Here is a 24,966-nt window from a genome sequence, read left to right as displayed (position 1 = left end):
GTGACATTTGTCAAGGTGGGGACTTTGGATGAGGAGAGCTTTAGGAGGGTTATGGGTGGAGAGAGGGTGCATATCTACACAAGCACGAAGCCGGAGTGGGTGACTCTGGAGAGGGAGAGGGAAGAAGGCATCAAGGTATTTGAGGAGTACTATACAAGGGGCGAGGTGTGGACTACGGAAGCGCTGGGGAGGAGGCAGAAATGGATGAATGCTTTGGAAGGCGCAGGGTCGTGAGGATGGGAAGAGCAAGTTACAGAGATGCCAAATGAAAAAAACACTTTCCTCGGTTCTCCTGCGCAATAAACAGCGTCCACTTCTAGCGTTACGCGCAAATCTTTGAAGCGGCTTTCTCTTGGAGACGTATGTTGGCAACGACCAATCAGCTTCGATGCAGCCCCGCGGACATCACCGTTTAGTCACCAGGTCGCTTTGCGCTTGCTATCAATCTCTGGTGTTTCCTACTCATATTGCTGATATCGCAATCATACGAGACCTCCTCGTTACAGACACCTCTATACACCCAAGCCTCGGTATGTTGTCTCCAATGCAGTCTTGGCTTGTGGACCTACTCACGATGCCGCGGGGGTGTAGGCCGATGCAATATAGCTCCACGCTGCACATCTAAGACTGGTAGAAACACTCGAAGTATCTAAAAATTATTGCTCACCATTTCTAGGTGCAACAATAAAGCATCAACTTGGATCCTACGGAATATCACCTATTAATCGACCATCATCACTGGTACCTCACAATGTCCACAACCGAATCCTCAAGCTACAAACCGGATATACCAAGGGAACCAGTAATTCAAACGAGTGAAAAAATACACATCGAGCTCACACCCAATGACCTGGACTCTCTAGCCGCCACCCGCTTCGTCCGGTCTCCCTCCGCCGGCGCAACGGTCCTTTTCATCGGCACCACGCGCGACACCTTCAACGACCTCCCCGTATCCTCACTAGCCTACACTTCCTACGCACCCCTCGCCATGGCCACTCTTCACACCATCGCCACCACCCTCCTCGCAAAACACTCCCTCACCAAGATTGCCATTATTCACAAGCTCGGCGAGTGTCCCATCGGCGAAGAGTCTATTATCATAGCAGTCAGCGCGCCGCATAGGCAGGCGGCGTGGAGAGCGGGCGAGGAAGCGCTCGAGGAGACGAAGAAGCGTGCGGAGATTTGGAAACTGGAGAGATTTGAAGGGGGCGAGGGCGTGTGGAGGGCGAATAGAGATGGGGCTATGGGGGTTAAGGTCGGTGAGAGAGAAGGCGGGGAGGAGAAGCAGCCAGAAGGGGCAGTTGCGTAGGAGGGGGATGAGAGGAAGCTGAAGGCGTGGTGCAAGAGATGACGGCGCGATGCATGGCGGGGGAAGCTGTAAGATGGGGCGGATGACATGAGAGGTGAGCTGTCATGGCGGGATGATTGTGCAAAGAGCTGGGAGGCGTGGAGTCGGTCAGCCGTGGAACGGCGGCTGTCATGTTGTGGACTTCGTTTATTGGAGTGAGTGACATCGTTTATGCAGTTGTTGTCCAGACATAGCTATGATGGGTCAAGCTGACTTGATCTACTGCTGGGGCGAAGCAGGAACAGGACCATAGCAGAGAGAATGGTTGTACAGCAATCATGATTTGTGCAATGAGTTGTTAACCTTCGCTCGAGTTGGCCTATCAACACGACCTGGTTCTACCAGCTGCTTGGTACAGCTCCAACTATACATAGCAGGCAAGCTTACTTTCAGATGCAGTGTACATGACATCAAGATTACTGTAGATGCCTTGTAACATCGCTCACGACCTCGATGAGGTGTGGTTAAGATTGATCAGGGTCTGGCGCCTTATGCTTTCCACGTCCGGGGTCGATGCTCCGCTTATACGAGGACGGCTGAAACTAGATCGAGCGGCTGCGGAAGGCAATGGTGCGCTTGTAACACAAAGGTCTCGGCGCATTCGGATCGCCAACCGCAGCGCACCAACATGAAGCACTAGGTATTGGGGTATTGCTTTGGCGAATAGAAAGTAGCACCGGATAACCAGCAGTCGGGAGCCATGTACCCCAACGCGCCTTACCGATCTCCCGTACCTTTCGGTGCACCAGCAGCCGGACACGTATCTGCACGTGCAGTCAACTGAGCGAATATTGGCACACTCACTTTAGTAAAGGCAAACAACGATCTGCAATGTCAAACTTTGTCCATGACGCCAAGCAGGTATAGTCGCATCGTGTATGCAATCAGGCGAAGCTCGGTAAAAGGTCTTCGAAAACATCTCCAGCTGAGACCATACGGAGACCATACGGGATGTACCGATCCCGTAGCTAGAGTCCCAAAATCCTGATCTGTCTACTGTACACTAGTATCACACCCACACATTATCGTACATGTCGGATTGTCGTTATCGAGGCTTTTCTGAAGTTTCTGAATTGCCGCTTCCATCCTCCTCCGCGTTGACCGTTTCCTGTGAGGCTACCAGTAGGTCCATTATGGAATCAGGGACGGCGTCGCCGGGTTGGTAAATGGTATCGTAGTTCAGGCGACCCCTGAGTCTTGCCCGTGCTTCTTCAAGATTTGCTATGTCAAACGCCCACATGGTACCACCCAGTCCCATCGTAGCTAAGCTGACACAGTGCATCGTCGCAAGGTTCAGAGCTTGCGCTGCGTCATGGAACGGACTGAAATGTTCGTGTGGATTGGTATTCGGCGCGTAGAAGGCAGGCTTGACGCGGAGGTGACGCTTGTATATAGCTCGGCGAGTGATGGCGGTAGCAGCAAGGAAGCTTGCAGCTCCAAAGGCGAATATGGACAGCTGCCGTAAGGAACGCGCGGATGCGATGGGCGTGCTCTCGTATGCAGGTTCAGGCGGCGGCCGCGGAGGTGCGTTGACCGGCGGTGCGGTTGGCCGGGGCATGATGCGAGCGATCGGGAGCTTCTGGATAGCTTCCATATGTGCCTGCAGGTGCAGTGCAGGTGTTGTTGGCAGGCGATTCGGGCAAGTGCAGCATCAGCTTTCCATGCTGCGGGCCAGCTGGTGCCTCGGGAGCGGGAATGGAAGGTACAGCTCAGCAACCGTGGTTGGAGCTTCAGGCCGGTCGAGAAAAACGCTGAACGGTCGATGCGTAAGAAATTGGCGGCCGCAATGCCTGTAAACCGGGATAGCATCTGGATGGGCACGAAAAGCTGGAGAGCCGCAACAGCGACTAGCCGCATTCGGAGCGGAATCGGGGAAACGTTTCGGCAAGCAGTCCCAAGGTCTCCACCGAGTCAGCTCCGCACCATACAACCTCACGTGTGTAACTGATCCACTTCGCCTAGAAATGGGCCATCGGGCCGTCTGGTCTCTGTCAACTGCTCCACTCGTTCCATCCTGTCCCGACCAGAGACATCATCAGCCCGGCTCACGTTGTGTTGCATCCATGAGTACTGTCCATTGGAAGCCCACAAGTCTCGCTTGGGGTCCGTACACGATGATGGAATCCGACTGCTCGGATCTAAAATTCCAAGACATTGACGTGGTGTAAGGCTCCGCGGGCTGCACGCACACGCTCATCAGCTGTCTAGGCGCGTCTCACAGGAGCAACGACGACTGTGGTACGCCGGCGTGACGCCACGAGGACTCGAGAACGTGCATATATTGGCGTATCTTCATACTCAGGTCTACAAGAGCTGATGGGACGACGCGATGCTCGTGGACCACTTGTGACGGACGGAAAGCATAGCACCTCGATGCATAGCTGGGCCCAGCATTAGCCCTTTGACTAGATGGCCGCAAGCTCCTCCAGCAGGCGTCTTAGGATCATCGACTTCTTCAATTCCACATGGCTACAAATGGAAAAGCCAACCTGTCTGTCCCATGCCCGAAATAGCAGCCAATTACAAAATGAAGGCAGCTACAGAGACAACCCCCATTCGTTTACTCTCGACTTTCTTCACGTGACGGCCACAGTCATCGATGTTGCGGTTGGTCATACTAGGACTCGTAGCGACCCAGCCTTGCGCAGGACCCGCTGATCTCGTCCGGCTGTCACCATCTCCGCCGTCAGTCGCTTAGTCTGCATGCACATACTATTGCTTTTGAGTTACCTCAGTCTTTTTCGTGGGCTTAGACAAACTACACCTACATGTATCTCGAGAATAGCCTTATGATATCAGACTGCGTCAGCATCCTCCAATTACCGGACGTTGACAACATCGACTCGGCACTGTAGAGCTTGGTCGCCCTGCCACCAGGGGTAGTTCCACCTAGCTGCAGCTTTTTCGTGGCATGATCCCAGCTCACGACCACACGGGTCAGCTCTGATCCGTATATGCAGTACACGGTGTGAGTAGAAGTGCCTCGCGGCGAAGTCGGGATGTTGGCTGGCTAGGGCGAACATGGCTTCTTCTCGGGGCTAGGAATGACTATAAAGATGCCCACTTCCACCGAGCCTGGAAGCATCACAGCACCAAGAGCCTCTTCTCCTCCGCTGAACACTTTCGCTTCACTTCAAACGTCCACCTTAGTCGCTTCCCAAGCAGCCTCATCACTTCCAAGATGCTCTTCTCAAACGCCTTTGTCCTCCTCACCTCGGCCTCCCTCGCCCTTGCCTTCCCAGGAGGAGGAGGCTACTCTACCTCTTCGTCTTCGGCACCACCCGCGTACCAGACCACTTGCTCTGCTGGTAAGCTGACATATAAAAACATAATATCGTTCATACTCACTATCATAGTGTACTCCACCAAAAAGGAAGTCGGTAGCTCGACCAAATATATCACAAGCACCGCCTATGTCACCAAGCCCTACACCGAGACCGTCTATGTGACCAAGACCGAGACCTACACCAAGCCCTACACCAGCACCGGTTACTATACCAAGGTAAACACTAATCAGATGGAACTATTGAATCTGGCTAACTGTTTCGGCAGACCAAGACCGGCTACAAGACTGAATACACCACCAAGGTCTATCCCGTCACCTCCTACGTCACCAAGACGGAGAGCTATGTCAAGACAACGACGAGCTTGGTCACTAAGCCCACATCGTAAGATCTCCTCTGCACGCCCCAAATGGATAACGTCTAACCCCCCAATAGGAGCGTCGGAACCAAGACGGAGACCAAGCTCGAGACCAAGACTGACACCAAGGTCTCCACCAAGACCAAGGAAGAGGCAACGACCATCACCAAGGTCGTCCCCTACACCACCAGCAAGGTGATCACCAGCACCAAGTGCTCTACCAAGGGTGGCTACGGCTCTGGCTACTAAGGCGATCTATGAAAAGCGTCTGTGTTTCATGATAGGATGATATCACGATTGTGGGTGAATTTGGAACAATGGATAGGACAAATACGCTCATTACCTGTGACTTGGAGGATCACTATGTCGATATGAATGGAACGGTCCTTGGACTCATGTTGATACTCGCTCCTTAGATTTCCTTTCGTGCCTGCCATCTAATAATAACTTGGTCACCCTAATTGCCTTCTAATTCGCCTTCTTGTGCCTGCGTCTTTAGTACCATACAGCCTTGGTATTTTCGGTACATCTGCTAGCAATTCGTCTCTGGCAGGCTGGTACGCCAGCCCTTCGTCGATCTGGATTGCTGGGACCCTAGAACGATCAATAGTCCGCGGTGGCTGGCGTACCGGGATTTTCAACCGTGCTGACGGCGCAAGTGTGCAGTCAAGCATTTGGAAGCTCCGGCTACGCGTGTAGCGTACCGTGGAGGGTAAGTGAGGGGTTATCGATATGATGCAAGCAAACGTATCACCACGGCACATCAGCCATATACCGGTAATAAAGGCAGTCGATATCGATAACACCATTTGAGAGATCTACCTACTTCCTGGTTTGCATGTTATGTGGATCATAGCCTCAAAGTCGCATTGCTTGAATACAGTTCGAGACCAGTTTATTGAATCGATGCGTCCAGAAGCGACACGTAGGCAACACTAGGAGAATGTTCCGCACGCTTTCTCATAAACGTCTGGAGGCAGTAGCCGTAAACGTGAGAAAGGATCCAAAAGTAGCAAAGCTGGCTGGAAATGGCTGATCATTCCACAAGTGATTTCCCCACACGTACGCATACACTTACTTGGTTAATCTTAGGCGGCGGTCCCTAGCCTTCGACTTTTAGCTGTTCGTGTTTAACGGTACTCTAATCGATACCATCGCAAGTTCCTGGCTACTTTTGGTCCAGATGCAAGAATCGGTGGCTTGAGATCTCAAGCCCTTGTGGTTCCACTCCCAACACGGTGACTGCACTAAGATCAGGCAGGATTTGAATAGCCTGCGAATACGCCCACTGCAAGTCGCTAAGCTGCCCTCTCCACTCGTCCAGCCTTGGACCCATCTCCACGTAACGCGTTACTTGGCGAAGCTGGGGCGCATGCGGTGCGAGGCCAATAGCGTGTAGCAGTCTCCGGTTAGGAAGGGATCCACCTTGCTTGCATTCGCTCTCCCACTGCAGCACCATATGCGATAATCGCTCGCTGATCAGTGCATAAACGAGGCCCGCAGGCACCCGGACAGGCACAGCAGAGCTATGTGAGTGCGGGGCGGAGTTGTTGAGAACTAGGGTCTCTGATCGCCGCTAGGATTTTGGTGATGTGCAGGTGCAGGAGGAAAAAGCTGTTCAACCTTGAGCCCCACTCATCCTGCGGTGGGCAGGCAGGCAGTATTCTCGGGAATATAATCGCAGTCATGTAGAATGAGGCTCCAACGATCACAGTCCCTTACAGTAGGACTCCGAGATGTTGGAAGCCGCCAACGCACGTTTTGCGCACCTGCGGATAGCGAGCCATGGGACGTGAGCCTGTAGAGTGCAGTTGGTTTCCCGCCCTGCTAATGCTGACGCTGATCACGGGAAGCTGACCGAGTTGTGTCGTACTCGGACTGCGTCACCAGCGCTGAGACACCTGCTTGAGGAATGGCCCGAAGCGGTATCGCGTGCCAGTGTCGTTTTCGTGAGCAAGCAAGCACGGAAGATCGATGTCAGCGCGTCACGTTACCTTGCTGAGCGAAGCGTGGTTCATGGACTGGTGGGTGTTGTGTTCTCGCTGCGCGAAGTCGAAGGTGGGTGGAAATGCAGCACTGATCGGGGTTTGGATGTTATGGCGTCATTATTTGAGCCTGATACACCCATCGTCATATCAATTCGAGGCCCGCTTCTACATTACCCAGAACAAAGATCCGGGGAAACGCGGCGTGAGTAGAGAGTTTGTACTGCAGTGAGCATAAGACTGCAATCAACTTGAGACCAGACCTCGGACTGTCAGCCCATAATCAGCGACTCCATCGCCCCATCATCGCAGGTTTCTCATGAACATTGTACTGGATTCATTTGGAGTCGTGGTACTCTGACTCCGCGAAGGTGGCATTGACGGTGGGTATGCAGTCAGCAAATGTTCTCGCCGGAAGTGCGCGGACGTGAGCGCTTGACATTGTTCCGGACTGCGTGAACAAGTACTTGAAGGATGTTTCCTTGCAACTTGGCTTGCCTAATATACGCCCATGCAATTCTTGCGAGCCCAATCAACGCGCGTATTGGTCCTTCCTCCGGTTTCGAGATCGTACCCACTTCCGACTGTGTTGAGATATGACTCAAGAGGTACTAACCGTTAAAAAATAGCCAGAATGTCGACCAAAAGACAAGTCTTCCAAGCCAATTCGTCTCCAAAACTAATGCTCTTGAAGCCATGGCTACTGGCGGTGAAACAAAACGGAATGGTGTACGTCTCCGAAACCAATAAAGTCGTAGAGAGAGACGTGAGAGACCGAGCCGTGCGCATCCCAGATCTTCCATCACTTACCCTTTGTGTTGTGAAAGATTATAACAATATCTCTGAGATCATGAACGGTTTCTGTAACTTATTACGAGGTTCCGCGTCCGAATTCAGTCACTCCGTCAAGGCACGTGTGTAAGTAGTTTCAAATCATTCTTTTGACCCATGAATGAAGCGTATCTGGAGTTCTCCCCCGATCGAAGGGATATTCCTGAGACAACTTTCGTGCAGGTTGCGGTGCTGCCGTTCGAGACCGATGTCGAAACTGAGTGCTAGTGAATGACAGCCTATGAGGCTGCTTAGGTAACTCGCATATGCTACACTCACGATATGCTGGGTTAGATCTTGATGTTTTGAGTTTCCCGACGGATGCACACGTAAGGGTTTTGGAGCCTTCTGATTAACTGGTTCGTCCCGGAAAGTCGTGAGAAGTTGTCCTGATGTTGTGGGAGGCTAGGGTTTGTTCGAAAATGGCATTGTCGTGTTCAAGCAAAGGTCGGTCAAGAGTTCCCTAGGAATTGAAGTTCCTACAAGTCCGCCATATAATGGTATGTCCTGAGGTGTTTGGGCTCTGAATTTGTGGCCTGGTACTGAATTTCCGATGCTCACATTTACGTGAGAGCGTTGGCTTAATTATTGCTGGATGCAGGCGTAACATCCTATTTGACTTTGGCATCGGTTCTGCCTTGGTCATATCATTCGAATGATCTCCATTGTGAGGCTTTCACAACGATGGTCTGTGTTTGCAATGAGCAAACGGGTAGTGCCCTGGATGACTCTTCTGTCGCATTATGTTGTAAAGGTTTTGGGAGGAACAGCAGAAGGGTAATCGCGTGTCGAGGTGATCTGCGAACCGTTCGCGGGTTGCGAGCTGACCAATCAAGATCAGATTGAGCGATAAGGGATTCTGATCCGTGCCATTGCATCATCCTGCGAAGCTCCACATCCAATCCCACACCCAAAATGGCTGGAACATGCGCCATTTGTACGAATGCGCGATGGCGGTGTCGCTTAGATGCTGAGCGTCGTTCTTCGCATCGAAGTTTCCGACCTTCTCTTTGAGCTTCTGATCCTGCCAGCGGCGACATCTCCACACGATGCCTCCAAACGAGACATCCCCGCTCCTACCGAATCCCGCTCTACAGCCCGTCTCGCCTCATCCGATTTCTGCAGATAGAGATATACCACCTGACGATCCATATGAGGATGCTATTGCGAATGCTACAGGAGGAGATATTGAGAGATCAGTTAGCAATGTCAGCAACGGCGATGCATCGAAGCATCAGGGCATGCCGGAGGTCAGGAAGCGCTTGAAGTACATCTTTCCAGCGATATGTATAGGAGTAAGCTTCACCTAAGCTTGGAATAGTCTCAATAGCAGAAGCTCATAGCATTCAGGTCTTCCTTTCAGCTGCTGACCAGACCCTCGTCGTCACAACATACGGCACGATCGGTACGGAACTGAATGCTCTGAACTTGACCTCGTGGATAGCGACCGCCTACTTCGTTACGCTCACTGCCTTCCAACCACTATATGGCAAACTCAGCGATATCTTCGGACGAAAGTCATGTCTCCTCTTCGCGTACGTCGTTTTCGGTCTCGGTTCGGCCTTGTGCGGTCTGGCTCGAAATATCGAGGAATTGATCGCTGCGAGAGCGCTCGCGGGGATTGGTGGGAGCGGCATGACGACAATCACGTCAATCTTGATGAGCGATGTAATAAGCCTGAGAGACCGGGGGACATGGCAGGGCTATTTGAACATCATATATGCGGCCGGATCAGCTGCAGGAGCGCCAATAGGTGGCTTACTGGCCGACAGCATTGGGTGGAGATGGGCTTTCATTGCTCAGGGACCAATGTGTCTGGTCGCGGTCGCAGCTGTTGCACTTGTCTTGCACCTGCCAAAGACCGACCACTCGCATTGGGTACAGAAGCTATCCAAAATTGACTTTTTAGGGGCCATCGTTCTCCTTGCGGCAGTCACTGGAGTTCTTGTCGGCCTGGACCATGGCTCAAATATATCTTGGAACAGTACGTTTTCCGCCCCCTCCCTCCCCCCTTAACGGCGGACATGGTTGACAATGAACCCCCTTGATTAGGTCCGATCACGATCGCAGGATTGAGTATGAGTCCTCTCTTCATCATCTTCATCCTCGTCGAGAAACACCTCGCAAGCCACCCGCTAGCTCCGCTCCGCATCATCGTCAACCGCACCTTGTTCGCCTGCTACCTCTGCAACTTTTTCAGTTTCGGTGGCTGGCTGGCCGCTCTGTTTTTCATACCACTATACTGGCAGGTCATTGCAGATCTGCATGCCGCACAAGCCGGTCTCCTCTTAGTCCCATGCATCATATGCGGCGTGAGCGGCTCGCTCTTTGGTGGAGTATACATGAAAAAGACAGGCAAATATTACTGGATCACGGTCATCGGGTACTCGAACCTCGTTATCGGGCTAGCAGTGACCTTGCTCTTCGCAGGCATCATCAAGGAAAACATACCTATTATGGTGGTGGGCACGTGTATCACTGCATTTTCGAACGGTATCGGGGGTTACCACGACGCTGATTGGTTTGATCGCGAATGCTAAACACAAGGATCAAGCTGTAGTTACGGCATGTTCGTATCTATTCCGCTCGCTAGGCTCGGTGGTTGGAATTTCGATGTGCGCTACGGCGTTTAATCAGACCCTGAGGAAGACGCTGGAAGCTGCGCTGAGCGGGGACGAGGATGCAAAGGAGATTGCGGAGCGTGTACGGTCATCGCTGGCATACTTCAGAAGTTTGGAACCTGGGTTGAAAGAGGTAGTGCGCGAGTGCTATAGTAAGAGTGCGAGGGCTGCGTTGGCTGTGAGCGTGGGGTTGGTTGTTGGGAGCGCCTTCTTTGCGTGGTTCATCAGAGAAAAAAGACTTGGGAAGTAATTTCTCGAAAGAACCAAGTGGCACACACAGGTAAATCATTGAAAAGATTCAGCGCAACAATTTTACTACGTGAGTCACCGCAAGCCTATGACAGTATCAAAAGCAACTCATGTGCAGAGGTAGCTATACGGGCACATCGTTGTTCATAAGCCGTCGGGTAACAATCTCCTACTCCAGGTCTCAATCAACGCTACTTCGACGGCGTCACAAAGGGCAAAACAGCACTCAGTGTTCACAAGCATCCCCATTTCCACAGTTGGTCATCCGCTAGAGGAATCAAGCTTGTTCACACCGAATTTCTTTTCTCCATCGGCATATCCAATGGTGATGTCAACTGCATGAATGTCAGTATGGTGGGCGCGCAAGATACGCCAGGCAACGGAAACTGACTGTAGTAATAGTCCAGCACGGGGCCTTGGGATGTGCCGTTGAAGACCCCCCTGTCCTCCTCCTGGGCTGTAGGCGGTGTCGTGAGGTTCGAGGACTGTGGTGCCACCACTGTTGGTGCATGAAGTACCGGCCTTGTTGATCTCCACTGATTGTCAGTCTCGCTATTACCACCAGGCTTGTCTAGCATGGTTGGAGACTTACATAGCCTCTAGTAATAGTGCTTGACCAGCAAACTAGTAGATTAGAGCCAAAGATGCAGCTATCTAGTAAAGGAACTTCCTTTCGCTAATCCAAAATTCGTTTGCGACGGCTTAATGCTACCATTAATACACAACTCCTATATACGTGGGAAATGGAACCCAATACTTGCTAACTGGTGGACTATTTGCTGACAGCGCGAAAGTTGAAAGCAGTAGTGGTCTGGCTCGCTTTGAAATACTTGAATAGCCGTTAAAAAGGTGAAGAGGGCAGAACCAGGGCCAGATAATTTTATCTCTGGTTGCATTAGGTATGGCATGCTGTCACAGATCATCTCTGCTAGAGCCGCGACCGACTTTTCACTAGTAGAGTCAGAGAGGATCCGCAAGAAGGCCTGTTGACCTTACCCCTTTGCAGTAGAAATTGCTCCGCCTAGCATGCTGCGATGTCGTCTTGCGATAATCTCGAAGGCCCAGCAATGGGTCAGGCTATTTGCAGTCATGATGTTTGGGAACCAGAGAACATCCACATTCAAAGAAGGCGAGTGCCCGGGATTGGGCTTTGACCAAAATCGAGGAGACGTTGCTTCAGAGTGTAACGTGATTTCCCACTCTCGAAAACTCTTGAGAATATTTTGGAAGTCTTTCCGGAGCCGCTCCACCGCGGCAATGTTGGATATATCTTCAAGGTCTACCATGTCATAGTATCTTTCTAGTAAGGCCGGAAGCTTGCTGGCTTTGTTGAAAAGCAGCTGGATCATAGAGCTGGGCTGTCCGCGAAATGGGGTAGTAGTCCATTCCTCTCGCGCAAGAAACGTCTTCCGCCGCTGTAGGATTGAACTGATCAACTGGAGAATATGCCATAGATGATTAGTAACGCAACCCGTGTGGACCCAAGGACTCATGACTTACTAGTAAGGGTCTGAAGCCAACGAAAAGTGTGTGCCAGATGCCACTGCTAAATGGTTCTGGTCCGAGACGTTCTGCTAGATCACCAACGCCCTTCATGTGCATCATCCAACCAGGTTCCGGCGTTGAATCCAACGATGGGACCATGATCTATATGAAACATTGTCAAATTTGAGTAGACAATAAGATTCTCCAAGTCTCGCACTTACATCGGTCACTGCCAGGCACAGGATCGCGGCACTGTGCTCGATGAGAAAGGCACCCCGAGCTTCCTCGAGGGCTTTACCCATGAGCCTAAGGGAGTCTGAATACATCTCAAATATCTGGGGCTGAGATAACTTATTTCCGAGTTTGTGATGCCGTAGGGCAGTAGCCAAAGTCTTGATTGCAGAGAAGAGGAATTGCCTGTTTCTTATGCCTACGGAAAGCAGTGGAAGTACTTCGACCCATGCTCCGCAGATCTGGTTGTGATGCGAATTAGACTCCGCTGGAATATTGCTGTTGATAGGGGCATAGTTTTGGATAATGACTTGTATATCGTCTTCGATTCCCTCACACCGGGTTTCCAATCGAAGATCCATTTTACTAGGCGAGGCTACCTGAAAGCCTCTACTGGGGCGAGCATGGTCGTCGTGGGACTCAACAAGGGCCTTCTTTTGGTGGCGTGTGATTTCTTTGCTCTTATCTTTCATCTCCACCTGATTTTCGATTTCGAAAGCGGCCTGAGACACGAACACGAATTCCTGCCGATACCCACTACAGGGAACCCGTCGGAGAATGCATTGGGAACATGCTGGCTGTTTCCCATCGCACTTAAGAAGCGGTCAGCAAGTCAATCTGCACGCTTGTGCGGCGCACGCGACAGAACTCACCGCGAGCTTCCGAGATCTGCAAATTTGACACACGTTCCTCCGTTTCGCTCTCATGATATAAACTATGCCTGCGATGGCATGCGGAGGCCAAAGACTGACGCATGGAACTAAAGTGAAAGCTAACTTTTCAGGGAGTGTTGTTTCGCCAAGACTCCCAGAGGTCTACTGTGATATACCGGTAACAAAGGGTGCGAAACGGGCGAACTAGTCCCGGCGCCGTAGTAGGACCGAGTCCCAATTGTTCGATTATTAATCATACGACTGCAAACAATCGTCTTGGCGAATATGGTTACCTTAATGGGAATAGTTCAGCGGCTGGTTTGTAGACTGGGTAAATCATGGCGACCGTTGAGCAATCACGTCGAAGTCCCTCAGATCTAACCTGGTCCGATCACATCAAGGGTAGGCTGAAGCGGAATCTAGTGCCATGACTGGTTCGATTTGCAACTGATCAACTTACTAAAGCAAATCACCATCATGATTGCAAAGCCATCCAGATTTGTGAACGAACGGAGGACGGGCTTGTGTTGTAGCTAATAATGCCTAGGTTTCCTTATCGATAACTTCTGCTTGGCGAATATGATTTCCTTGAAGAGCATAGCTTGTAAATGGCCTGATCTAGTTTCAAGATCAGTTGCATGGAATTGTAGAACGTGGTTAATACTGTTATCACAGGCATTACGCCCGTTGCGGCGCTCAGGGCATTCTACCGCGGACATCTTTTAGTCCGAGCATTAGTAAAGAGATGAAAGTTCTGGACAATTTTAAAGGTCCAAAGCCTGAACAGAGACATAAATAGTTCACCGCTGCCCTCAAACGTCCACCAGAAGACCTCATTATCATCACTTCTATCAACGTTATTACACAGTCCCAATTGTCCAGTCAAAATGTCCCGATACGCAGCAGCTCACGCCAACCCTGCCGGCCCGGGAGACGCTCGTCCAACAGCCCTTCAGATTATCAAGGATGAAGGAGCTGAGGGCAAATTAGTTGGGAAAGTTGTGGTCATCACAGGCTGTTCCTCTGGAATAGGGATCGAGACGGCTCGCGCCCTGTCTCTGACTGGAGCAAAGCTGCTGTTGACGGCAAGAAACCTGGAGAAAGCCAAGACTGCGCTGGAAGGGATCCTCGAGCCTGGGCGCATTGAACTTGTTGAGATGGACAATACTTCCCTGGAAAGTGTGCGTACCGCCGCGAAAACCATTCTCATGAAATCGAACAACCAAGTCAATATCCTTATCAATAATGCCGGTATCATGGCGTTGCAAAAGCTGGAGAAGACGAAGGATGGCTTCGAAATGCAGTTTGGGGTCAACCACCTCGCCCATTTTCTGCTCTTCCAGCTCTTGAAGCCAGCCCTCCTTGCCAGCGCCACCCCTGAATTCTCATCTCGAGTCGTCAACCTCTCTTCTTCAGCCCACCACGTGGCCGGAATCAATGAATCAGGCAACTACAATTTCGAGAAGACTGATTATAACGATTTCGTTGCGTATGGACAGTCAAAGACTGCGAACATCTATATGACCAATGAGATCGAGCGGCGGTACGGCTCCCGAGGACTTCACGCGACCAGTGTTCATCCTGGCATGATCACAACGCCACTCATGCAGCATATGGACCCTGAAATACTTGAGAGTATGAAGGGCAACAAGGAGTTGTACAAACAGATGAAGTCGCCAGAGCAGGGCGCTGCGACAACGGTGTGGGCTGCGATTGGGAAAGAATGGGAGAATAAGGGCGGAGAATATCTTGCTGAGTGCGGTAGGACAACCCGTGGCAATGACAATCACGAGATCGCGGGCGTAGGGTTTGCAGGTCATGCTTATGATCCCAAGGCAGAGGCTCGCCTTTGGAAGGATTCGTTGGAAATGGTGGGGCTCACAGACGATCAGTAGGCTGCTCAGACAGAGATAGCAAGAATGACCAAGGCTTTTACAATGTTCCTACCTGATTTCATATTGTCAGTCACAATCTTTAGGAGTTCCATTCTGGGCGACGTCCAAGGGCTACCTACGAGTAGTCCAACCGCTCAAGCAAAGGAAGTCAAGCCGCGTCAATATCCCATTCACTCGTGCTTCAGTACAATGCTGGTCTAGACAGATATGATGGGTTGGGTCTTTGATAAGTACTGTTGCAACTGTGTCTCAGTATCTAAATTTTACATTTGTATCTGCACTAAAGTCCATGGCCAGCCATCCTGTGTCGGCGTTTGACATTCAATAGTAACAGCTGGGACCTTCCCTCCACAAGGTCTTGCCAATCCAAAGATTCTAGTTGGCGGGCTTATATGGGACCTTGAAGTCATCGTCCTCATCATTATCCGATACAGCCCTCTTGGTATCAGTCGTCTGCAATATCAACATCTTCTTCATTATCGCCGATTACGGCCCTCTTGATGTCAGATTCATCCAGGATCTCGAAGTCATCATCTCCGTTCGCGGACAATTCCCTCCTAGGCGGCGGTCTGCCAGCATTTCCGTTCCCGTTTCTTCCATTTCCCCCGGGCGGCGGTGGCGGCGGCGGAGCAGGACCACCGCGTTGCGCTTCGCGTTTATCAAGCGCCGATGCAGTGATATCGGATATTTCCCTTCGAGGTGGAGGCCTACGGGCACCACCATTTCCGCCGTTCCCTCCAGGAGGCGGGGGAGGAGGAGGGCCACCACGCTGAGCCTCACGCCTGTCAATCGTGACAATGTCGGACACATCCCGCTTGGTGTCAAGGCCGTCTGGAATATCGAAGTCGTTGTCGTCTTCGTTAGCAGATAAATCTCTCCTAGGTGGCGGGGGACGCGCCCCTCCACCATTGCCACCATTGCCACCGTTGCCTCCGCGGGGAGGTGGAGGTGGAGGGCCTCCACGTTGAGCTTCCCGAATGGCGACAGCTGAATACGTTAGCTTTAAGTCCACAGCTCATCAAATTAGGAACAACATACATTCACCCTCGATGGTAATAGGCAAGGCAGCAACCAGGCCAGCTAGTGCTGCGAATGCCAGAGTTTGGTGGAACTTCATTTTCGATGGACGTTCGACTTTGAAATATTTAAGACGTAAAGACTGAAAAGATGAATGTAATATGGGAAATACCAGGCGAGAATAGAAGATGGTGTACAAGCGAAGATGGAGGATCAACCTACAGAGCTACAACCCAGGACGCATCGTGCCTTTTGAGCGCGAACGAGTCTCAAGCCGCGCGTTCGATGAGGGAGACAAAACATGCTCAGCAACTCTGCGAAGAGGACTGTCCACTGATCGTTGTTTCTTTCGCTCCTCAGCAAGGCTGGTACGAGTGCACGAGCGTGGTAGTGGCGTCACGAAGAAGCAGAGCATTGCGCATGGCTAGCTGGGCTCTGACAGACTGACGCGTGACGACAGGGACTTACGTTGACATTGCCATACGCTGTGTCAAGCTATGCCTTCAGAAACACCAAACGGACGAATGCACGCAAAAGATGAAGCATCAAAGTTGCGCGTTCTACGTTCCTTCTGAAACATCCTAGACCTTTCCCTTTCCGGTGCTAGCGGAAGCTTAGTGGTGCTTGTCGCGCTAGGTGTGACGATCGGAGCTTGAAGCAACACGAACTGATACCAAGAACATCATAGATCACCCTTTCTCCATCGCATTAGAAGAGTTACCTTGCCGGCCTCATGAGGCGCAAGACTGAGTTTGGGGTTGGCCGACGCAATTGTCTCACATGCCTTCGTTCACAGAACTTCAAACCGCCTCCGCGCTGCGACTCAGCGTTACGGCGTCTGAAAGCTCATGAGCATGATGGCACGTTGGGTGGGTAACGTCCCAACAACCTAACCGCGGCATGAATCGGACATGGCATTCGCAATCAGGCTACGCATACACGAGTGAGTCACATCACGCTACCGAAGGCGAAGCTACCATAGGTCTTGGAAGTGTATACGGAGATTAACAATCGCAATCTCGATGTGGGCTATCTGTTCCCTGTCGTTTACCAGCGAGAGCTAAAAATTGAATGAGTATCCGCTCACAGAAGGACTTCTAGATTCCTGTGACCTACAGTGCCCAGCAATTGCACAGCCGAACGGAGGAGATTGACCTTCCTATGTTGGCCCCAATGTAAGCCTTCTTTCGCGCACTCCTGCCTTAATACCCGTTTTTTTGGACCCCGCGTTTCCGATACACCAATTCACCAATAGGAAATGAGAACAACCGCCAAACTAGGACAGGGGCAAACGTTCAAAAGAAATGGCTTGTAACTTATCAGCTGAAAGCCCCTAGGCGAACACACACAGCATCCGCGCATCATTTCGCTCTGTCTCCCCTGTGGCCGTTGCTGTACTCCGGCCCTGTCGCTGCCCTTTCTATGTCCGAACAACGGCGTTTGACAGCTATGCATCATAGTGACGGCGCGCATCATGAGGAGCATAACCGCGAGGATGGAACCACAAAAACATGTATATGTCCCAAGGCCTCAGCTGAAGTGGACATAGTGTTAGTCAAACTCCGCGATACTTGTATGATCAATCGTTACATCATTGCTCCCTAAGCCGGCGGCTCTACCTCGCGTCAACATTACAATTGAATATGCCGCCCACGAATAACGCGACGAATCAGCAGGCCGAAATTGAATGCTACTGCCTAGATATTCATGCGCCTTCCGAAGTATCTCGATGTCCATCAACGCCTAAGCTTACTATAGAATCTGCACGAAACGTAGCCCAGATTCTAGAGCTTCCCCTGCTAGTCCTCGACGAGGTTACGTCTGCCACAACTGGCGTCCCAATAACATTTCAACCTTCGAGCGACGATACGCTTCTAGGGAAACAAATTGTCTGTGGAAAAGGTGATGGGGTGCAGCGAGAATTCCCGAGCGCATTCGGTGAGCTCTTGCGTTCACAGGAGCACGACCAGTTCGTGAACCGAGTCGGAACATCGCTTGTCTTGTTCTTGTTCCTGCTCGTTATGGGGCATATGGCGTGGAATAGGTGAGCCGCCCTATAGTACACCTTGATCGCTGCTAAATAAGACTAGATATCTCCGTAAGAGATGGTATATCGTATCAAGCCATTGTGAGCTTGATGCCACCGACCGTGAGGACCTCTGGGAAGAGAACACACTCCACGAAAATGACGGCTACATTATCGAATGGATCGAGAAGAGCCAATATCCACAGGCTGGTTTCGTTATGACCTCGAACCGATGAGCCTTCACGAGACCACGACAGAACACTACTTGGACAGTTCTGAATGTTCTAACGTCACCACCGACTCGGCCTAGAGGGCTTCCTGGGGAAGAACAGCAGTGCACGGAATTCAAGCATTCCCGCCATTTTTCGCACACAGTTGAACAGGGCCACATGAATAACCATAGAAGCTCGTCAGCTTACAGGAAAGCCGCACACTCGAACATATCTCCCTAGTAGTTGGCGGTGGGATATGCGGCCGTCCTACCCTATAGGGGAACACTGTAAAAAAAACCAATCAGCAAGTATTGATGTCGATTTGACTACTAGACGACTGTCTGGCCTAAAAGGATACATTACTTCGTTGGTCCGTGAAAAAGCTAGACCTTTTTCGTGCAAAGATGCGACGCTACTTGAAAGCATACCCACTTGGGAAGATAGATGCAGACATACATATAGAATTGGCCGACTGTCAGAGAACTGCTTTCCAACACGATCAAGCTTGTCAAGGTTCTTGACTGTCATGCAATTGCGCTTCTCAAAGCAATCAGTCCTTTCATTGACACTATGGCACCTACAACCATCACCAACGTCCGCATCTTTGACGGCGACAAAATCAACGATCAAAGATCCTCCATCAGCTTCGACCCCTGCACCGGCCTCATCGTCCCCGAAACAGACGCAGCCACACTCATCGACGGCTCAAGCTGTACTCTCCTCCCCGGGCTCTGGGACACCCACGTCCACCTCTCTAACCCCACCGCACAATCACTGTCCGACTCCCTCGCCCTATGCAAGGATATGATCGAACACGGCATCACCACAGCGATCGACTGCGGAAACCTACCCAGTGCGCACCAGCAGATCCTCCAAAACACCTCCACCGCCCCAGACATCCTCTACGTAAACAAATTCGCCACAAGCACAGGAAGCACTCACTCAAAGTTCCAAATGGCAGGTCCCTCCAGCATCGTCGATACCGTCGAAGACGCCGTCGCTTTCGTGGACGAAAGAGTGAAACAGGGGGCACATTACATCAAGATCGTAGCAGACTTGCCGGGCCCAAACCAGCAAGTTATAAACCAGCTCTCGAGATGCGCACATGCCCACGGGAAGATGACTATCGTGCATGCTTCGCGAAATGCCGCGTTCCTGATGGCGCTGCGCGCTGAACCACCCGTGTCGGTTATCACGCATGTTCCGATGGATGAACCGCTCACGCACGAGCAGGCTGAAGTGATGAAGGAGAAAGGGATAGTCTCTGTTCCTACGCTTGTTATGATGGAAACGTTGGCTGCGTCGGGCCGGTTTCCGAATGTGTCGTTTGTATCCGCTATGGAATCTGCAAAGGCTCTGCACAATGCCGGTGTGCCTATTCTGGTGGGGACTGATTCGAATCAGAGCACAGTTGCTAGGGTGAAGCATGGGGAAGCTGTGTGGCGAGAGATGGAGCTTCTACAGAAGGTAGGGTTGTCGAATGTGGAGATATTGAGAGCGGCCACGGGGCTTCCTGCAGTGCTTTTGGGTTTGAATGAGCGAGGGGCTGTAAAGGTGGGCAAGCGGGCTGATTTTGTGCTTGTGAGGGGTGATCCGACGACGGATATTGGGGCATTGAAGGAAGTTGTTGGAGTGTGGAAAGCGGGGGTCGAAGTTTTCCGTGAGGGGGATGCTGTTACTGGCAAGGAATGAGTCCTACTTCAGACTTACGATGTATTGCAACTCTACTCTCAGTCGAGAAACGTGTATGGAAGAAGTCTTAGCTCCCTAGCAAGGGCGCCCTATCGCCACTCCTTCCCTGGTCTTCTTTCCTCCGCCTCGTTCTCTTGGCTATTACCCATCCACATAGACACACGACCAAAACCCCAGCAACAATGCCCAACAAGCTGCCCACTTCAAACCAAGCATCCGATACTTGCCTTACATCTTCTAACGAGGGCGCTATCGTGTGTTCATGACGTGGATTGTCGCGTGTTTGAGTAACCACGGTCGGACCGTGTGAAAAGGAATATTTGGCACTTTGGGAATTCGTTCTAGACGTGAGCACCTCCTCGGCTGTAGGCATAGTCGTGTAGATTGATCTCCTCGAAGATGGTTCGTGTGTGGTATGCGTAGGACCAGGAAGCAAATCCCCAATAATAGATGCGAGGTCCAGAGAAGATGTAAGAGATTGGCATGCCGAGTGTGTCTTCCAATGGGCTTGATTGCAAACGTCCACCGCCCTCAACATTCCTTCCCTTCTCACGGCGCTCTCAACCCCCTCCATCCGCCGTGCCAATCCCTCTAGCTTTTTCTCTACTCGCGCCTGCGCTTCGTCACTGCTCTCATTCCCGCTCGCTTGGAGGCGGTACGACACTGGCGCCCAAACGCCGAAGACGATTGCGCTTGCTACGCCTAAGATTTTGAGCGCCCATTGGAAGATGGTCTCAAAAGGGAAGGACCTCTTGGGGCGACATTGGTTTACGAGCGTGTCTGCATCACTCTCGTCATCGCCAAGCTTATGTTTCTCGGAGATGCTGCCGTCTGAAGTTGTGCGCGAGAGGGTGGATGCGTAGGTTGGCGGCTGGTACTTTGTGAGTCTGCTCTTCTGATGTGTCATAGCTGGGAATTGGGCAGTAAGGCTGGAATATTCAGCAGTAGTAAAACGTTGGGGATTACTGAAGTACACGCCTGGATGCTGAGGCTGTGCAGATGCATGTCTTGTGGCCGAGTCAGCGATCCCGCATCAGCATTCGCATTCACCCACATGAGATAGTGGGGTCGAGAATCTTGCATACAGTGCGATGTGTAAGCAACATCAACCAAACGGGACACGGCTTTTGCAGGAATAAGGGTTCTATAGGCTATAAGCTACACGTAGAGCTACAAATACCCGTCTGTATACACACAAAGGGAAAGGAATTTGGAAACAAGGATTTTCCGCCATGCATGTCCGCTGCCAAAACCCAGCTTAATATGCAACACTTAGTCTACAAGCAAACTTTGCAACCGCGCTTCCGTAGCAATCACGTCCAGAGCCTGCTTCACTTCGAGAACTCTTCGGCACTCGCCGAGCCAGTCCTTGCTGAGCACCTTAGCCCAGCCTTGGAGGCCGTTCATCTCGCGAGCTGCTGCATCGAGGTCGCCCTCTTCGAGGAGTGCCTCTGTCCTGGCGAGGACGGCTTCAACGTCTTGTCCTACAGCGAGGCCAGACTTCTTGAACAGGACCTTTGACATGGCCAACGAGGCAAGGTGCGATGCAACACCGGCATCTTCGGGGAGAAGAGCAGCTTTCCGCACCTCCTGAGCGACGCGTCGAAAACGGTCAATGAGCTGTGCCGAGTTGGGAATGCCACGCTGGTATGCAGCGGGGTTGATGCTCGCAATGGCGGCGCCGACAACCGCGTCATCAGCGGCAATCTCCTTCAAAGCAGCGAGCTCAGTGATGAAGGGCTTCGGTACGACCTGGTTTTCCAGAGCAGACTTCACGGCCTCTACGGCGACCACAAGATGCTGCGTCTTGAGGTTCGCATCAATGACCTGGTTCCATTCTGCAGTCAGCTTCTCTAGCTCTTGTACGGAGGAAGAGAGCTCGTTGAGCTTGCCAAGTCGGCCTTCGCGCTCCGTCTCAACCTGATCCCGCACAGACGTGGCGAACTGGCGCTGGAGGGCGATGCTCTGCTCAAGCAGCTCGTTCTTCAGCTTCTGCTCGTAAACCTTCTGGGCGGCGTCCAATTCAGAGCGCATCCTCTCCCTGTATGCCTGAGCAAGACGCTCGCGCTCGTTCTCGTACTCCTCCTTCCACTGTGTCTCCTGAGACTTCATCTGGTGGTCGAGGCGCTGAACAAGCTCTTTTGCGGCAGCATCAAACTCAGTGTGAGCGGCATTGATCTGTTCCTCAGCCGTCTTCTGGATGTTCGCCTTGAGCAGGTTGATGTCCGACACGACTTTGCTAAGTTCCGACTTGGCCTTCTCCAGCGTAGAATCGTACTTGTTGTCGCGAGAAGAGTCGGCATTGATGACGGTGATGATGTCGTTTACGATCTTTACAACGTCCTGCACTACGGGTTCGCCGGCTTGCGCGACATTAAGGTGATCGATCTGCGCAATGGGCTTCGCTGGGGTTGCGGCAGCCTTCGCTTCCTCTACTGGTGCAGGCTTCGCTTCTTCCTTTGGCAGCAGTTTATGGCTGATGGAATCAGCAGGCTTCTCCTCTTTCTTGGCCTCTCAAGGGGCCTTGTCCGGGGTAGAGGGCGAGGCGACCTTGGGTGAAGGCGACGACTTGTCGTGAGCAGCTTTGGCATTGTCTTCGACAGCGCTGACATGCGGGCCACTGACGGCCAAGTCAGAGCCGCCCTCGGTGGCTAATCGCGAGGTAAGGCCGCTCTTTCCGGCTATGGTGACCTTGTTCTCACCCGTGGTCTGCGGGTGCAATCGTGGCTGGCCAGCACGTCCAGGGAAGCGTCTCCGGAACTCGCGTTCCTCAAAATAAGCCACGGCATCCTCGCCAAAGGGTATGTATTCGGTGAAGAAGTCGTGGAAGTTGTCCGAAACCAGCGAGTACCACACGCCACCAGCGTATCCGAGGGCAGACAGCAGCAACGTGTAGAACAAAAGGCGACCGATGCGACGCTTCTTCTTCGGCTTCGGTGCGCTCTTTGGGTCGGGAGCTACGCTGGCGTTTCCGGGGCCGGTAGGAGGGAGGGTCGTGGGCTGCTCGACGGGCGCAGAGCGGGAGGCAGCCGTCTCGGGAGCCGGTGGTGGCTTCGGGATGTCAGACGGCGGGATTGTCGCGTTTTCGACGGGTGCACCTTGCGACGGAGTGACGGAGGGCGCGGGATTGGGAAGGTTGGTCTCGCCCAGCGTCTTTTTATCGTCGGCGTAGAAGCGCTGGGCTTGCTGCCACTGCGGGCGGACCCTGGGGGCAATTGGCCTCAGGGCTGGCCGGGCGCGCAGGATCGAGGCGCGCAGCATGATGGCACCCTCCAATGCTTCGAGATGGGGAGTTCGAGGTTGGCGTTGGTCGTCCGACAGCTGCAGATTCTTGGAGAGCTCCAGCGTCACAAAGCTCGCACGGGCCGCTCACTGATCGATCCCGTTCCGGTCCGGTAAACACTTCGATCGATGCCTCAGGTCTACAACACCAAAGTCACCTGTCCCTCTCAGGGTCCAGCGCTCCATGAAGCGTTTGCCTGAATTTAATCTCATGGGATACTGTTTGCTCTTCACTAATCAGTCTAATAACCTATCTCTAATTTACATGCAGCTCTGCCACTCATAGGTTCCACGTTTCTGCGGCTGTCTCGGGCTTCCAAATGACAAACTCAAGTCCGGCATCCGGCTCCTACAAAAAGCACCTTTTCTCACCGACCGCACCCTCGACTCCCATCTTCTGATTTCTCACAAGGGTGCCGTTCGTACGACACGTCGCTGAGACACGTACTTGAACACCGCCACCTGCTCCTCGGCATTTCAACGTCATCGCACCATGACTCCTCTCCCTTCTAGGCAGCCATATCGCAACACCGATTGACCTCGCTCGCACCCGCCTGGCGCTCTTACCCCACTTCATCACCTGCATTGCATTTACACTGCAGTAATTCCATTCCGTGGCTGTTCTACCCCACTTAATTTCTCTTGCCGGAGCGATCTCACTCCAGCTACGCGGTCCTGATCACTTGGACGGAACACCTGTTCTCAGCCTCACCGAAAATGGACGATCCGAGTCGCGCAGGCTCCCACCTCGCGCGTGACCCATGTCTCTACCCCATGGACCCGATGGAGATGTCGTGCTTCGACATACGCGCTGCACATGTGCCAGTAATATCGGCACCACGGCGCTCACAAGATACCAGAACTGCAAAACGAAAAGGCACTTCATCTCCGCCCCGCATCTCACTTGAAGGTTACACCAATGGAAACGGGTACTGGATCACTTCCTCTCTCGTCACCAAGCGCAGCCGTCTACAACAAATCAACCAAGAATCACGACTGGAGCAGCAGATGCACCAAAGCACGTGTCTAAATTTGAACGCGGACGCACAAAATGCGGAAGCCGATCTCTGGATCTTGCCTGACTTCGACGAGTGGGAGATCGATAACGACCCCCCGCAGCAAGCGCACCACCAGACCAAGAAGAAGCAAGGCGCATGGGCACCGCTCGTCAAGCGCGCCGCGAGCTCGAATCGCGAGCGTCTTCGCCGGCGGCTTGAGGGTGATGGATGGGACTTCGTAGGCGGCAAGTACGGCGAGGACGACGCCGCACTGAAAGAAGCTGCTGAAACGAGCGAGGCAAGCCAGGAGAGCGTGGACGAGGAGTTCGACGTTGTTGTCTTGCCCATGGTACGCGCCGCCTGTTAACCGGACATGCAATCTGACCATCAACGTCCATTTACGTCGTGGTCAGACCTTCGATAATACCTCTACTACCTTCTTGTGGGTTCTTCTTGGCTCTAGCTCTGCTTACGACACGATTCACGACAACTCGTTTCTCGGTACATACATTCACTATCCTCTGTCTCTTTGCGTCTTAGATCTGTACCTTCTCTCATCACGGACCTCCCTCTCCTTTGTCCTAGCTATGTACCTCCTCACCAATGATACCCCGACCGCCTGTATCACCATTCTATGTAACAGTCTCCGGAGTTTTCCGTGTTTCACGGAGCGTGGCAAGAGTTGGCCATATCAAAAGTGGATTACACTATATATATGCACGTTCTCGGATGGCTCTTAATAATGTCTTTACGAACCCAATGAACTGGTACCAAACCAAACTCGTCGTACAAGTGATAT

The 24,966-nt window shown here is 52.2% G+C and overlaps 9 protein-coding genes across 9 annotated transcripts; 6 read left to right on the top strand and 3 right to left on the bottom strand.

Moving 5' to 3' along the window:
• Window positions 1-751: 751 nt before the first annotated feature.
• On the top strand, window positions 752-1,309 carry N0V89_002004 (uncharacterized protein; the record flags this gene model as incomplete). The annotated part of the gene is made up of 1 exon (XM_056210815.1): window positions 752-1,309. The coding sequence occupies one exon, from the start codon at window positions 752-754 to the stop codon at window positions 1,307-1,309; it is 558 nt and encodes a 185-aa protein (XP_056074288.1).
• A 3,220-nt stretch (window positions 1,310-4,529) lies between these two features.
• On the top strand, window positions 4,530-5,239 carry N0V89_002003 (uncharacterized protein; the record flags this gene model as incomplete). Its single annotated transcript, XM_056210814.1, has 4 exons — window positions 4,530-4,656; window positions 4,705-4,850; window positions 4,901-5,016; window positions 5,068-5,239. 4 exons carry the CDS (start codon window positions 4,530-4,532, stop codon window positions 5,237-5,239), a joined length of 561 nt encoding a protein of 186 aa, XP_056074287.1.
• A 3,616-nt stretch (window positions 5,240-8,855) lies between these two features.
• N0V89_002002 (uncharacterized protein) lies at window positions 8,856-10,346 on the top strand (the record flags this gene model as incomplete). The annotated part of the gene is made up of 3 exons (XM_056210813.1): window positions 8,856-9,073; window positions 9,150-9,790; window positions 9,859-10,346. 3 exons carry the CDS (start codon window positions 8,856-8,858, stop codon window positions 10,344-10,346), a joined length of 1,347 nt encoding a protein of 448 aa, XP_056074286.1.
• A 1,322-nt stretch (window positions 10,347-11,668) lies between these two features.
• Window positions 11,669-12,865, bottom strand: N0V89_002001 (uncharacterized protein; the record flags this gene model as incomplete). The annotated part of the gene is made up of 2 exons (XM_056210812.1): window positions 11,669-12,091; window positions 12,383-12,865. The coding sequence occupies 2 exons, from the start codon at window positions 12,863-12,865 to the stop codon at window positions 11,669-11,671; spliced, it is 906 nt and encodes a 301-aa protein (XP_056074285.1).
• A 1,067-nt stretch (window positions 12,866-13,932) lies between these two features.
• On the top strand, window positions 13,933-14,940 carry N0V89_002000 (uncharacterized protein; the record flags this gene model as incomplete). Its single annotated transcript, XM_056210811.1, has 1 exon — window positions 13,933-14,940. The coding sequence occupies one exon, from the start codon at window positions 13,933-13,935 to the stop codon at window positions 14,938-14,940; it is 1,008 nt and encodes a 335-aa protein (XP_056074284.1).
• Window positions 14,941-15,385: 445 nt separating this feature from the next.
• On the bottom strand, window positions 15,386-16,057 carry N0V89_001999 (uncharacterized protein; the record flags this gene model as incomplete). Its single annotated transcript, XM_056210810.1, has 2 exons — window positions 15,386-15,927; window positions 15,979-16,057. The coding sequence occupies 2 exons, from the start codon at window positions 16,055-16,057 to the stop codon at window positions 15,386-15,388; spliced, it is 621 nt and encodes a 206-aa protein (XP_056074283.1).
• A 2,708-nt stretch (window positions 16,058-18,765) lies between these two features.
• N0V89_001998 (uncharacterized protein) lies at window positions 18,766-19,887 on the top strand (the record flags this gene model as incomplete). Its single annotated transcript, XM_056210809.1, has 1 exon — window positions 18,766-19,887. The coding sequence occupies one exon, from the start codon at window positions 18,766-18,768 to the stop codon at window positions 19,885-19,887; it is 1,122 nt and encodes a 373-aa protein (XP_056074282.1).
• Window positions 19,888-21,159: 1,272 nt separating this feature from the next.
• Window positions 21,160-23,148, bottom strand: MIC60 (MICOS complex subunit mic60; the record flags this gene model as incomplete). Its single annotated transcript, XM_056210808.1, has 2 exons — window positions 21,160-22,392; window positions 22,438-23,148. 2 exons carry the CDS (start codon window positions 23,146-23,148, stop codon window positions 21,160-21,162), a joined length of 1,944 nt encoding a protein of 647 aa, XP_056074281.1.
• Window positions 23,149-23,886: 738 nt separating this feature from the next.
• On the top strand, window positions 23,887-24,534 carry N0V89_001996 (uncharacterized protein; the record flags this gene model as incomplete). Its single annotated transcript, XM_056210807.1, has 1 exon — window positions 23,887-24,534. One exon carries the CDS (start codon window positions 23,887-23,889, stop codon window positions 24,532-24,534), a length of 648 nt encoding a protein of 215 aa, XP_056074280.1.
• Window positions 24,535-24,966: the final 432 nt, after the last annotated feature.

The sequence above is a fragment of the Didymosphaeria variabile genome (genome assembly GCF_027946475.1).
Source record: "Didymosphaeria variabile strain IMI 356815 chromosome Unknown scaffold_2, whole genome shotgun sequence".
NCBI classification, from domain to species: Eukaryota; Fungi; Ascomycota; class Dothideomycetes; order Pleosporales; family Didymosphaeriaceae; genus Didymosphaeria; species Didymosphaeria variabile.
Note: the sequence above shows the minus strand (reverse complement) of the source record. Positions and strands in the feature narration are given on the sequence as shown.